The sequence below is a fragment of the Equus caballus genome, chromosome 17, assembly GCF_041296265.1.
Source record: "Equus caballus isolate H_3958 breed thoroughbred chromosome 17, TB-T2T, whole genome shotgun sequence".
Classification (NCBI taxonomy): Eukaryota; Metazoa; Chordata; class Mammalia; order Perissodactyla; family Equidae; genus Equus; species Equus caballus.
Window position 1 is genome coordinate 39,968,204 of NC_091700.1, and position 14,027 is coordinate 39,982,230.

Sequence of the window (14,027 nt, forward strand, 5' to 3'; positions counted from 1 at the left end):
TGCTTGTCTGGGAAGCACCTTTGAGCATCACTGGTGTAGTAGGAGGTGCACTCGGCTGGGTGTTGGAAGAATGGAAAACCTCCATTGGTTTTATCACCTCCATCTTGTGACCTTAGACAAGTCATTTATCTCTGCACTGAAAAATAGGGACTGATATCAAGAGTTTGTGAAGATAAAATGCTTCCCAAAAAAGAGGGCGGGGGGATACAAAATAGCCAAGTCTTATTATTAACAACAGATTGGACCAGGATGGAATCCTTGTGTTGAAGACAAAGGGCCAAGGCACAGGACAGAGGGAGGGTAAGACAGGGCCTGCAGGCCAGCCTGGCACCACCCATTTGGCAAAGCTTACAGCCGGGAGTTGGAGGAAGAGGTTTAATCTACAGGTGCCTCCCTCAGCAAACCTGAGTCTCTAATAGGATCCACATGGTGGCCCAGAGGCCAAGGGCTTCTCTAGCCGGGTGTCACAGAGCAAAGCCTGTAAGCTTCCTGCCTCTGGAGGAGGGGGATCTTTGGGGCCAGGTTCTGGCATGTTCTCTGTGGCCCACTCTTCTTCTGGCTCTGCTGTGGTTTGGGATGCTCCCCACCAGTGCATTCTCCTGGCTAGGCCCCTATTCACTGACGTCCAGGCCCCTGGCTCTTAGGAAATTCTTGCCTCTTCAAGAAAATCCTTTTCACAGTGATCCTGGGACCCACCTCTCATGGGGGAAAACGAATCTTCTAGCTTCATCTTTGGTTATGGTTTAAAATGCTCTCAAAGTTCCTAATGATTTGAAGGGCTGGGGGCCAAATGAGGAACTCAGTTTTGAACACAGAAGCTATTAATGTCATCATTAATAACAGTAATAATAATAGCAATTACTATTTACTGATATCTTAATTTATTCCAAGAGCAGCGATAAATGCCTTACATACATGACCTCTTTTAGGCTGCCCAAGAGGTACCTCTTATTATCTCCTTTCTGCAGATGAGGAGACAGGAGCTCAGAAAGGTTAAGCCAACACCTGAGATCACACAGCTATTAAAAGGCAGAGGTGTGATTTGAACCCAGGCTGTTCCATCCAAAGCCCGTTATTGATATTATTTTTAGTTTCAAGTCAGCCTTTCAGGAAAGCTTTGGAATAGTCGGAAGCCTTGCTTGCCCCACTAACTGGGCCACTAGCAGCAGAAACAATGGGAAGGGCGTTCTCTGAGCTGCCCCGGACATTCAGGCGAGTTATAGATGCTGGGAAAAGAAACATTGCGATGACTGCTCCTGTGGCAGTGACTTCCAGACCAAAGCCACGCTCGTAAACATTCTTTGGCCTCGTCACAGAGTCCAGGACGTGTAATTGGCAGTTGAGCTTTACGAGGGCATGGGGCAGGAAACCAGCTGTTGGCAGTGTGTGTGTAAACAGCATGCATGGGAGGGCACTGGGTTTCTTGTGGACCTTTCAAGGGAAAGACTCCCGTCCTACACTGCAGGCGAGAAATCACTTTGCTCTTTGGGTGAGAGATGCAAGCTCTGAGACCTGGCCTGCTGGTGTGTGGGGAGAGCTCTGCCCTCAAGGCCCCCTCCTGCCAGGCCCCCTCCATTCAGCCTTCACTGCCCTCTGCCAATTTTGTAAGCAGGAAATACTAGGAAAGTAAAGGAAGAAGAGGTACCTCAAAAGGCAGAAACAGTTAAGGAATGCAGGGTTGCATCTATCCAATAGGATGCTTTTGTGCAAATTAGAAAAAGCACCTCCTCAATATGCTTTGCTGTCATCTGCCAGAAACTTGTCCTATGGCAGATACACATCTCCCATCACTGCCATCTGACTGGTGCCCACTAGGGTTGTGCAGCACATGCCCTGTAGCCCTGAAGGAGCCTTCGCACCTTCTGCGGGGGTGCAGAGCTCAAAGAACCCAACCTTCCTCCTCCTTCATTCCCCACTTGCAAATCTCCTCCCCTTAGCTGTGGTCCTTCTACAGTGAGGTCAGGCTCCCTGTCCTGCCACGCAATAGCATGATGCTGATGGCCTCCTAGGCACCCCACCCCCACCCTCAAATGGGATAAAGGCAAAACAATCCATCTATCGAAGGATTTTTTTGGGGGGGAGCACTTCCCAGTATCACAGGCAGCAAAGAAAGGTAGTTTTGATGTCAAATTGTTGGAATCTCCAAATATTTTCAAAAGTTCAGGAAGCTAAGGGTACAGGAAGTGTAGGCCCTGAGAAGATGATATTGTTCATGAGACCAGGGAGGCCAAGGAAGGAAGGAACTGTATGATGTGCTGGGAGAGAGCAATCATGCCCACCCCAGAGCTAGGCTTTCTCCCTGCAGTGGTTTGTATTCCCGGCTCCTTACAGCCATTCTTTCTGTGGGTCTGCTGCTTCCAGGAGTGGCTATGCGTCTGCATCCGAGGACTTTGTCCCTTATGACTTGGAGGTCCAAGTTCCTGGAAGAGTCATCGGAGGGAACAGTGGCTTTGGAAAAGCAACTACCCCTGAAATAGCCAAGTGGGGTGAGCAGCCTGTACCGTGCAGCCAGCCTGTGGCCTGCCCACACTGGGGAGATTGCCCTATGTCACAGGCAGGTCAGGAAGGGCCCGGCTAGCACAGCCAGGAGTCTTGGACAGTGGTCCCGTGGTGATCGGCACAGCTGCCAGCTTTCTAAGCTGTGCATCGAGGCGGACAGAGCAAGTAACTGAAGGAACCTTTCCTCGATACTTGATTAGCGCACAAGAGAGCTTGTGGGCTGGCCACACATCACAATGTTTTCTGATTAAGAGCAGTGAGGGGCTCCAGCCAACCCTGGGCATCAGAGTCACCAGTGGAACTTAAAAAATGTAGATACTTGTCCCTAGCCCATATCTCCTCAATGAGAATGGCAGGTGGGGAGGGTGGATGGGGGGAAATTGGGAGTCCACTGCAATTTGGCTGTGGACCCTCGTTAAGAACCAGCGCCCTCAGAATAACTGGAGAGGGGAGGGGTTGACCTTCCTTCCTCCTTCCTGGTGTCCGGCCCGCAGGGTTAGAGCAGCTGGGCGTGGCCTCCTATTTCTCTTCCCTAACCTTGGTTCTGTGAAGAGGCTTGCCGGGTGCCCCATAAATTATTTAATCAGCCAAAGTCTTCCTCTGGGTAAATGCCAGAATTTCCTGCAAGAACTCAGCTGCCCTGGGTCACCACATGGCACTGTGGTGGCTAGAAGAGCCTCTCCAGAGCCTCTTCTCCAGGAAAAATTGATGTTCCAGCAGAAGTTGGAAAAATAAGTTGGGAATTTATCACTTTTCAAGATGCCCAGGATGTTTTATTTTTTTTCTCTAAAATCGAGCTAGGCATTTTCCAGGGGAATATTATACCATTTGGAGCTGTATTTAATTATCTGCCTAGTCAGGGCGAGGATTAACTGCATCTTAGCAACTGGGAAGTACTCTAAGTGCTGGGGGGAGGGGGGAGGGGGAGGGGCTGGTTACATAGGTAGCTGGAAGCTTCCCGTGAAACAGACCCCGTTTGATGAAGTGGGCTATTTTAAGGGAAGAAAGCAGGCTCTGCAATGACTACTTCTTGACTGCCGCAGCCAAGGCATTCCTCTTCGATAAACCTTAACTGATGATAGTATGGCCTTTGCTGGAATAGTCTGAGTGCCATTTGTGAATTCAACCATCCAATAAATATTTGTTGAGTCCCTGCTCCTTGTTCGGCCAGTGGTTCTCAACTTGGGCTCAACATTAGACTCAGCTGGGGAGCTCTGAAAACAAACCCAGGCCTGGCCCCATCATCTGGAGCTTTAAAAGCTTCCCAGGTGAGTCTAAAGTACAGCCAGGTTGAGACCTCTGTGTCAGGTACCACCAGGAGATGCTAGGGATGCAGATGTGACCAAGACTGACGCTTCTCATCCTTCATGTGTTCAGATCCTTAAAAAAATCAGGACATCATCCCAGAGGCACTGTCAGTCAGACCAGGTATGCAGGAGGGCAGGTTCCAGGATCACCCTCAATATTATGCCTGCTGCTCTAACTGTGGGGAGCATCCATCTAGATTTCCAGAATAGTCTCAATTTCAGGTCTTCTTTCTGTGAGCCATATATCTTAAATTCTTCATTTGGAAAAGCTGGCCTCCATAGCTATAGCCATGACTATAACTCACAGATGATTTCGATGATTTCCACCAGGTGGCACAGTTCACCTGGTTTGTCGAGATCAAGACCGAGCAGAAGGTGCCAAAGGTGAGATCATCAGGGACAGCAGTGACCAGGTGAACTGCTCTTCTCCCCTCCTGCAGGGGTTTCTCGCCTCCAGGGTCAGCTGGGACAGGGCTGGACTCCTGCCTGTGTTCCCTGGGTTGGCGATGGCCCATGTTTGTGCTTCTGCAGTGGAGGCAGCCACAGCCAACAGAGAGCAGGAGCCAGTGCTTCTCAGCAGCAGGGTTTGACCCAGGACAGCGGAGGCACCGAGGTTTGACCCCCTGCTCTGGGTTGCCCATGAAGCCAGCAGGCAGTGGACAGTCCCTGCTGCAGAGGCGTTATACGGGGCAATGGCACTGCAGGGGTTTCCACCCCAGAAGGAGCCCACATCCGTGGGACACATTAAGGGCAACTCAGTTGCTGCCAGCCAGGCTGTGAACTGACCCAGTGGCCTTCCAATAAAGAGGGACAACAAACAACATTTTGGTGATGGTGACAGCCACTTTCTAACAAGAGCTCTCAGACCTGGTGCACATTTTGTGGTCTTTCTCTCCTGAGAGAGTTGGAACCAGGACTGGCTACGTAATTTGTGGGACCCAGTGCAAAATGAAAACGTGGAGCCCTTGTTTAAAATTAAGAATTTCAAGATAGTGAAGGCAGAGCATTAAAACAAGCCTGGGTTCCTTCTGAATGTGAGGCCTGTGTACCTGCACAGTTGTACGCCACGATGCTGGCCCTGGGTGGGAAGTGTAAAGTGGAGCGAGGGGCCCCTCACTTTCACTGAAGAACGTCCTCCTTCCTTCCCACGGGGGTTTCCTCCTCTCTCCTGTGGACCTTCCTGTCCAGCAGCCCCACTTCCGCTGCTGCTCCACTGAGGGGCCCGTGGGAGGGACGTGGGGAGGGGCAGACGGCGCCCCCGCACCCTCAGGCTTGGATTATGGCCAAAGAAAAAAATTGCCCCAAGCTAGAGTAGAATATTTTGCATCTGCTCATTAAGGTTATTAATTTTTTAAAATAGCATTTTCAAAGCAAGTGGCTGTTCCTGCAACTCCTCACCAGACCTCGTGGTCTCACGCCATCCGATGCCTTGCCTTACGGAGGCCGAGTGCTGGCGCACGCGAGGGTGTCTGAAGCTTCCGCTGATGTCCGCAAGTGCCGCTGCAACCCGGAGCCGCAGTTCCCGAGACGGAAGGCTGCCTGTCGCCTGCTGGTAACTTCGTGCCGCCCTGCTGCAGAATGCAACAAGAATACTAGTCCCAGGTCACCGGCAGAGGAGGGCTTGCCTAGATTCCAGCCCGCTGTGGTTTGGGCCATATTTTTTACGAAGCGGATTTATATGGAGGAGGATGACAGTGTGGTTCTGCTTGTAATCTTGAGCCATCCTTATATCCAACTCCACCGTCTTCGGGAAGGATATAGAGCTGAAAGGCGGTTTCCTGGGGTAGGGAGGGAGAGAGGGAGCCCTTCACCTGCTGCCCTCCCTCCCTACCCCCCCCCCCAACACACACACACACACACACACACACACACACACAAGTGGGATTTGAACAGACGCACGGGTAATTTCCCCATCTTTTGTGTGTATGAGTGACCTCCAGCCCTGCGAGCTTGGAGGGCCCAGGGCTGAGAGTGCCTGACTGCTCATCCCCGTGGATGTTTCTCCCCTGACTCAGTGCATCCTCCAGGCGCTGCCAGTGATGCACCGCTCCTCCCTGTTTGTGAAGCGGCGCCACTCCCCAGCTTCAGCTGGTCTTCATTCATAGGCAGCCCCACACGCAAACAGCGTGGGATGTAGAAAGGAGCTGGGCTCTGATTTGAGTCCTGGTTCTGCATCCACTAGTCCTGTGAGCTTGGGCAGTGTTCTTAGCTTCCCTGAACGTCAGTTTCCTCATCTGAAAAATAAGGGTGATGTTACTTTATTCATTTCTGAGCATATAGTTGAGTATGGACCATACGTCAGGCAGTGTGCTGGGAGCTGGAGAGACAGATACAGCCCCTTACAGTCTTGGGGGGATTCAAGTGATTGACAGGCACTTTCAGTGAAGCATGTGGGCCGCCCTGGGCCTGCCTGCTCAGCTCGGAACCACACTGGGGGGTGGGTGGGGGAGCAGATGGTGTGGACCCAGCAGCTCCCATCTCAGCCGGCTTCTAGCTGAGTTTGGCCAATGGGGGTATTAGAGGAAGATCCGTAGGTGGGACGAAGCGGGAAACAGGATATTTGGCTTCCCTGGCAGTGGCCAGGGGACTTCCTGTGTGGTGCTTCCTGCTGGTGGCCACCATGGTTCCTGGGCCGAGGTCACACCACCTCCTCTGTTGTTCCTCCAGCCTAGGGCTGCCAGGAGCTTCCTGCTGTTACTGATCTCTGGGAGACGTCTCCAGTCCCAGTGCAGTTCTCCTCTCGTTTCATACCCTGGGAAACCAGGTTTATCCCTGCATTTAATTCCCTCTATTGAAAGAAGTTTCTGTTAGATGCTGACTGACTTAACGTGGTAAGAGCTAAGACATGGGAAGTTCAGGGTATCATAGAACGTATAGCTCTCAATCAGTAGGAGAAGCTATTATTATTGGTGTTATTGGTATTGTTTATACTAATATTATTACCACTCCCAACCTTACGTTCTCTGCTTCGAGCTCCCTAGTTCTCTTTAATCAGTGCTTTGGCCCTGCCTCCATGGGAGCTGGAAACTGGCATGCTCCCAGAAGCACGAGAGGTGTGAGGCAGAGCAGTGAGGACACTGGAGGGGCTGGTCCTGGCTGCGTGGTTGGGTGGACATCGAAGGGCAATGGTCCCTTGGGCAGGAGGGCCTGGGGGTAGTGAGTGGCAGGCCAGCTGAGTCAAGTGAGCGTAGGCAAGCTGGGCCCCCAGGAAGGCTCAAGGTCACGTGGGAATCAGCTGCTCGTACACACTGGCTTGGTAAGATCAGGTGTGTGGACTGTCCTGCCAAGGTGCTCTTTCTAGAGGGGGCGTGTGTGGCCCCAAGCTTGGGGGAGGAGTGCTTGTTGTCACAGAGCAGGCTCCCTGCTCACCAGCCCACTGTCTCTGGCGCAATGTTCCCCATGGGCCTGGGGGAGAAAGTCAGAGTGGACCCTCCTCAAGCTTCTTGTTGTAGTTCATTACCATCTAGCCGCCTGGATAGAAGGGCACCACACTTGTCTGGCAGTTATCTCCTTGGGCAACATTTAAAAAAAAAAATAACCTTTTAAATTTTAGAATAGTTTTACATGCACAGAAAAGTTGTGAAAATAGTACAGAGTTCCCATTTACCCCATACCAGATTTTCCCTTTGTTAACACCTTATATCAGCATGATTCATTTGTTACAACCAATGAATCAATATTGATACATGATTATTAACTAAAGTCCATTCACATTTTCTTAGTTTTCACCCAATGCCCTTTTTCTGTTCCCAAATCCCAACCAGGATCCCACATTACATTTAGTCGTCATGTCTCCCTAGTCTCCTCCTGGCTGTGACAGTTTCTCAGACTTTTCTAGTTTTTGATGACCTTGACAGTTTTGAGGAGTACCAGTCAGGTGGTTTGTATACTGTTCCTCAATTGGGGTTTGTCTGATGCTTTTCTCATCGATTAGACTGGAGCAATGGGTTTTGAGGAGAAAGATCACAGAGCTACAGTACCCGGGCAACATTTAACTCCTGCCACACTCCCGATGTGGCTGGAAGGTGCTGTCAATGTGCCCTATGTCTTGTGGGGATTGATCCCGTCAACATCAAAGCACCAAGATGAAAAACAGGTGTTTCCACTCTCCAGCTCTCCCAGGCCAACATGGAATTCCAGCTTGTGGAGAATGGTTGAGTTAGCTTCCCCAGTACTCAACATGAATATTAACTACCACCTTGTACCTACATGGTGGTTTCTACTCCTGAGGGCACATTCATCCACTGTTTCCCATTTGCTCATCACACTCACCCTCTGACGTTGGTAGAGGGGTTCCCATGATGTCACCTCGTGAGTCCTGGGCCCCACAGCAGCTAGATGGTATCTCTTCCACAGAAAGGAGCCCTGCTGAGCTTTGTCCCATCTCAATAACAGCACTTGTACCCCAGGGTTTAAAGAGTGAGGACAGTGGGGCCTAGTGCTCCTAGGGCCAGCATTGTCATCTGTGGACCAGCACATCGGGGATTTTTATACACATATGCCTGCTCCTGGTTCCTTCTCCTGATCACAGCTGACCGCTGCCTTCTCCTTCTGGGTGCCCTCTGGCTTCCTGTTTTCTCCCAGAGGGAGAGAGATGATCTCCTTGCCCTTTTCATGATGCTTCATTTCACCAGGCTCCGTGGTTGATTTGTCTAGGGCAGTGATTCTGTCTTCCCTGCTCCTACCTCTTTTTAATTCTGAGACACTTCAGGTGCTCCTAGAAAGCTTAAGCAGGTTGTAGAATGTCCAAAGTGGAACTGAGTCTAGTTCACTTGAATTTTGTTGGTTTTTGAACCTGGATTTTGTGTGATCACACAGCACTGTTGGGTGGGAGGGCGTCTGGGGCTGGTTGGGGGAAGGTGTCAGATGAAAGGGTCAGGGTCTAGACTCAGTTTGCCATCGTGGGTAGAGGCTCAGGGCCGGCCCAGGAGTGAGTCAGCAGCCTGTGTCCGCTCTGGCTGGGCGAGGACCTTCAGAGTCTTTTTAAAAGAGTGTGGTCCTGTACAGACAAGGCTTTTCCTATCCCTTGAAGGTGGAGGAACACTCAGTTGTGTCAGACTTAAGCTGAATATGGTATTCAAGCTGACTACAGACCTTCTGAGTCACGAAAATGTGGGGTTGCTTCTGTTTTCTCATTCTCTGAGCCTTTGTCTCAGGGTGAAAAAACAATGTTTTGAGATCAGTAGAAAGAAATTCTGACTACAGCCTTGGGTTCTATGGCTCGATTAATGGGGAAACTGAGGCAGGGCACTGAACTCTCTGCTTTATCCAAGGAATTGTGGCTGTTGCTCAGCATCTTGCCTGTGGATTCAGTTCTCAGGTCCCTGCAGCAGCAGAAATCTCTGCCTTGAGTGGGTGATAAGTCACTGATGCCTGGCGGAGCTCAGTGGGGTATCCTTGCGTTCACTAGAGACTGAGGATACAAGTCTGATTCGTGTGCTGGGGACAGAGATACATTGTGTCACTTACGTGTATGGCTGTGTGAACCCCATAAAGGAAAAGGGGGATATTCCACATGGCTCCTCCATCAAGGAGTTCTGAGTCTACTGGGGGAGGGAGCTGCATCCAGAGATAACTGTATCACAAGGCAGGAATTGATGAGCGTCATAAACAAGGACTGAGTCACAGAGGAAGTTGTCATCTTATAGTTATAATGTGCCTTAGGAATTGTCTTAAGAGCAAAATATTGACAAAAACCCCTAAATGATTGGCAGCAGGAAACGATGACACATCCATGCGAAAGTATGTTACGTATCCATTAAAAGATAGACTTATATACAACAAAAAAAATCTCCAAAAACATATTGTTAAGTGAAAAAGAAGGATATAGAACCAGGTATAGTCTGATCTTATTTATATGGAAAAGGACACACATACATACACACATATATTTTATATATATGTATAATGCTTTAAATATATAATATGTAATGCCTATAAATATTGTATGTGCTTAAAATATTTCTGGATGATTCACAAGAAACTGTGAGCAATGGTGTACTTCTGAGAAATGAGACTGTTACTTTGATTTTGTATCATTCCAAACTTTTTGATTTTTAAAACCATGTACTAGTATTTTATGCTCTTTTTTTTTTTTTTTTTTTTTGCTGCAGAAGATTAGCCCTGAGCTAACATCTGTGCCAGTCTTCCTCCATTTAATATGTGGGTTACTGCCACAACATGGCTTGATGAGCGGCATGTGGGTCCATACCTGGGATCCGAACCCATGAACTTGGCCTGCTGAAGTGGAGCACGCCGAACTTAGCCACTATGCTGTGGGGCCGGCCTCTGCTTATATCTTTTTTTTTTTTTTTTAACAAAGCTTTACAACTTTTTTTGTTTTCTAGTTTAGAACATCTTTCTGCACATTGTGGACTTGTCTGATCCCAAGAAAACTGGAAATTTGTGGAAAATTTCAATCAGGAACATAAACTCAATGTTCTGGTAAGCTTTGTAAGTGTAAGTAGAGGATAAATCTCATGTGTGTACATTTCTCGTCTATGTGCATGTGGACTGATATATACGTTTGTGGATCTCTATGCCAACATCTTAGAATCTTCTATGGTGAGGCTTGTTCATGTAATCAAGTTTACTTGTTGGATTCAATCTAAACAGCATGTTGGTTAGATTTCTGGGGAAAGGAAGGGACCATCCACTGGGTAGGTACTGTGGGAGGATGAGGATGTTCTGTTTTTCAAAAACTCATTTAGGGCTGGCCCAGTGGCGCAGCAGTTAAGTTCACACATTTTGGCTTCTCAGCGGCCTGCGATTCGCAGGTTCGGATCCTGGGTGCGGACGTGGCACCGGTTGGCAAAAAGCCATGCTGTGGTAGGCGTCCCACATATAAAGTAGAGGAAGATGGGCACGGATGTTAGCTCAGGGCTAGTCTTCCTCAGGAAAAAGGAGGATTGGCAGTAGTTAGCTCAGGGCTAATCTTCCCCCCCCCAAAAAACAAAATTGATTTGTATATCTGTATTCCTGAGCTCTGTAGATTTGGGAAGTGGTATATTAAAATCAGAGGCTCAGGGAAAAACAAAAATAAGAAGCTTAGTCCAAAAGAACACTTGCTGTGGACACGCAAATCTTTTAGTAACAGTCAGAACTCCACAGAAAGCCAGGAGGACCCAGGTGGGATGGTGCCTGTCTGCTCCTCCCAGAGATCCCATTTTGAGCTGAGCTGCTTTTCTATCTAAGTAGTTTCTAACGTGCTCCAAAATGTCTGTTTGGGCCAAGGTCTGGTCTTGCACTGTCCAGTATGGTTATGGAGCATTTGCAATGTAGCTCATCTAAATTGAGATGTACTGTATGTGTAATGATCAGCTGATTTTGAAGACTTAGTGTGAAAAAATTAAACTATCTCATTAATATTTTTTTTTCCTAGATTGGCACCTGAGCTAACATCTGTTGCCAATCTTTTTTTTTCCCTTCTTCTCCCCAAAGCCCCCCAGTACCTAGTTGTATATTTTAATTGTGGGTCCTTCTAGTTGCGTCATGTGGGACGCCACCTCAGCATGGCCTGATGAGTGGTGCTGGGTCAGCGCCCAGGATCTGATCTGGTGAAACCATGGGCCGCCAAAGCGGAGCGTGCAAACTTAGCTGCTTGGCCACAGGGCCGGCCCCTCATTAATATTTTTATATCGATTATGTGTTGAGATGAAACTATTTTGGATGTATTGAATTAAATAAAATATAGTATTAAAATTAATTTTACCTGTTTCTTTCTACCTTTTCAATGTGGCTACTTTCAAGAAAATTTAAAATGACATTCTTTCTATTGGACAGCGCTGGTCTAGGCGAATTCCCAGAGCATTTTATTGTGAATTAGGTTGCCCGGCCAAGTCCTTGTAATTAGAGATCTCTGCATAGTTCTGTGGCTGAGCCTGCAGCACAAGTGACATTTTCCTGGATGGGGTTTGGAGTGAAGGGACAGTTGGGCAGAATTACCCTCACTTGATGCGGGGCTGGTGAAGGCGGTGGGGGTGTGGGGTTTGGGAACTGATCCCTTGGCCCTGTTTTCCTTGTTTTTTGAAGTCATAATTGTAATTTCTAGATCAATAATGCATAGTCAATAAAAGAGAGCTCACAGAAGATGGACTTGAAAAAAACTTGGCTCCCAAGACTGTGGGTAAGTGTAAGCAGTTTTCTTGTTTGTGTTTGGCAAAAGAACCAGACATAGATGACACCATAGAAGGATCAGAAAGATGGGTCAACCTTTTGGGTTCTTGGTCCCTGGCGTGATTGCATTTGCTTTAAGTGTATCCTTCACTGCATTCATTTTTCTTCATAAAACACTCTCTCTTGTCATGTTTTTCATAATGTGTATTAGTGCCAGAAATACTTTGTATTGTTAAAGCATTATTTTCTAGGAAGCTCAAGGCTCATCATAGAATTATTTGGGAGGGCAGAGCAAGTTCATCTCAGGTGGAGAGTGAGATGAACTTGAATATGAAAACTGTAGCCAAGGGAACTTCCAGCAGAACTGAGGAAGGCACAACCATGAGACAAGGAGATGGAGCAACAAGGGCATTCAGCCAGAACAGAGGACACCTGGATTCTCGGTCCCGCTCTGTGCTAACAGGCCGACTGATTTTACACCGGGCCAGTGGTTCTCAGATTCATCTTCCTCGACCAGCAGCATCAGCATCACTGGGGAACTTGGTAGAAATGCACATTCTTGGGCCTCACCCTCAAATCTACTGAATCCAAAACTCTGGGATGGGGCAGAGAAATCTGTGTTCTGAAAAGCCCTCCAGATGACTCTGATGCACACTCAATTTGAGAACCAAGGTACCAGGCTTTTAACCTTAGATTTTCTCCTTGAACCTAGGGGTCTGGAGTAGATTATTTCAGTGCCTTTCACCTGGGAGATACAAGGAATCTAAGATTCTCCCCAGTATCTATACCACTTCCTTACAGTAAGTTAAGGTTTTAATGGGGCATTTTAATTAAATATTGTCCTGAGTCACAGGGTGGATGGCAGGGGTTGATGTGGTTGTTGGGGTGGTTGAGGGTGTCCATTAAATAACAACCCTCTTCTCACCCAAGAACTGAACCAACTGAGGAGTAAGACAATGGAATAATAGCAAAATATCACTGCTCTCACTGGTAAGACTAGTTGAAGGGCATGGCTCAGTCTGAGCCAAATGGGTTCCTTAACATCAAACTCCAGAATTAGACAGACTCACTTACTTTGTTGGCTGGCCTAGGACAGCCACCACCATCTCCTCCCCAGGAATAGGGGAAAGCGGGAGCGGAGCTGAGCATGCACAGCTGATTGTTCCAGATTGACTCAACTGATTATGTAAGCCCTCCACCTCCCTAGATGGAGGGAGAAGGGGTTGAGAGAGGACAGCATCACACTCTTTGCATTCTGTCCACGAGGAAGGAAACATCAGGAGAGGGGAAGAAACTTTCTCCTTGGTGGTGAGGGTGCATTTTTTAAAACCAATACCTGGAAGTGTGCTATGAAATGGTGCAGATTTGGTTCAAGTATTTCCATCTTTGATTTTGCTCCAAATGTGGTATCATTGCCAAAAGTCCCAAAAGTACCCAAATGTGGGGGCATGCAGAGGTTTGCCTTCTAACTCGGTTGGATGGCAAAGACTCCTAGAGTGGCTGCTCAGCAGAACTGGCTTCATGATTTGTGGGGCCCAGTGCCAAACAGCAATGTGGGGCCCCTGTATTCAAAAATTATTAAGAATTTCAATACAGTGACAACAGAGCATTAAACCAAATGCAGGGCCCTTAGAGACACAGCACCTGTGGGACTGCGCAGGATGAAGCCAGCTTGGCTGCTTTCCCACCCACCTATCCACCATCCTGCAAAATTCTCGTGGGGGTTTGCTGCGTGCTGGGCCCTCGTGAGTGTTGTATATATGTCACTTAACCCTCATGACCCTATGATGGAGGTGTTCCTACCTGTTCATTACAGATGAGAAAAGTAGAATTGGGAGAGCTTGTATCACTTGCCCAAGGTCAAGTGGAGGGGCCAGAATTTGAACTCAAGTCTGCCTTCCTCCACAGCCCAAGTTCGTAACCAGGATGCAATTCTGCCATTGCTTCCTCAAACTCATCATTGTATCATCGTGAAATAAGTGCTAAGGGAGCACTGGGAGGGGAGTGACCATACATGCCAGAGGAGGATGGGCTGGAGGTGCTACTTAGAGGGCCATCTGGGACTCGTTGCGAGAACTGAGAATGTGGACAGATGTGATAGCCTCT

General features: G+C 48.3%; 1 protein-coding gene across 1 annotated transcript in view; it reads left to right on the forward strand.

Moving 5' to 3' along the window:
- Positions 1-1,496: 1,496 nt before the first annotated feature.
- Positions 1,497-14,027, forward strand: part of DHRS12 (dehydrogenase/reductase 12) — a 29,067-nt gene continuing 16,536 nt past the window's right edge. Inside the window, 6 exon segments of the mRNA XM_070240047.1 lie at positions 1,497-1,604; positions 2,306-2,486; positions 4,137-4,219; positions 10,159-10,198; positions 10,201-10,263; positions 11,857-11,931. Of these exon segments, the coding sequence (XP_070096148.1) occupies positions 1,497-1,604; positions 2,306-2,486; positions 4,137-4,219; positions 10,159-10,198; positions 10,201-10,263; positions 11,857-11,931 (550 nt within the window).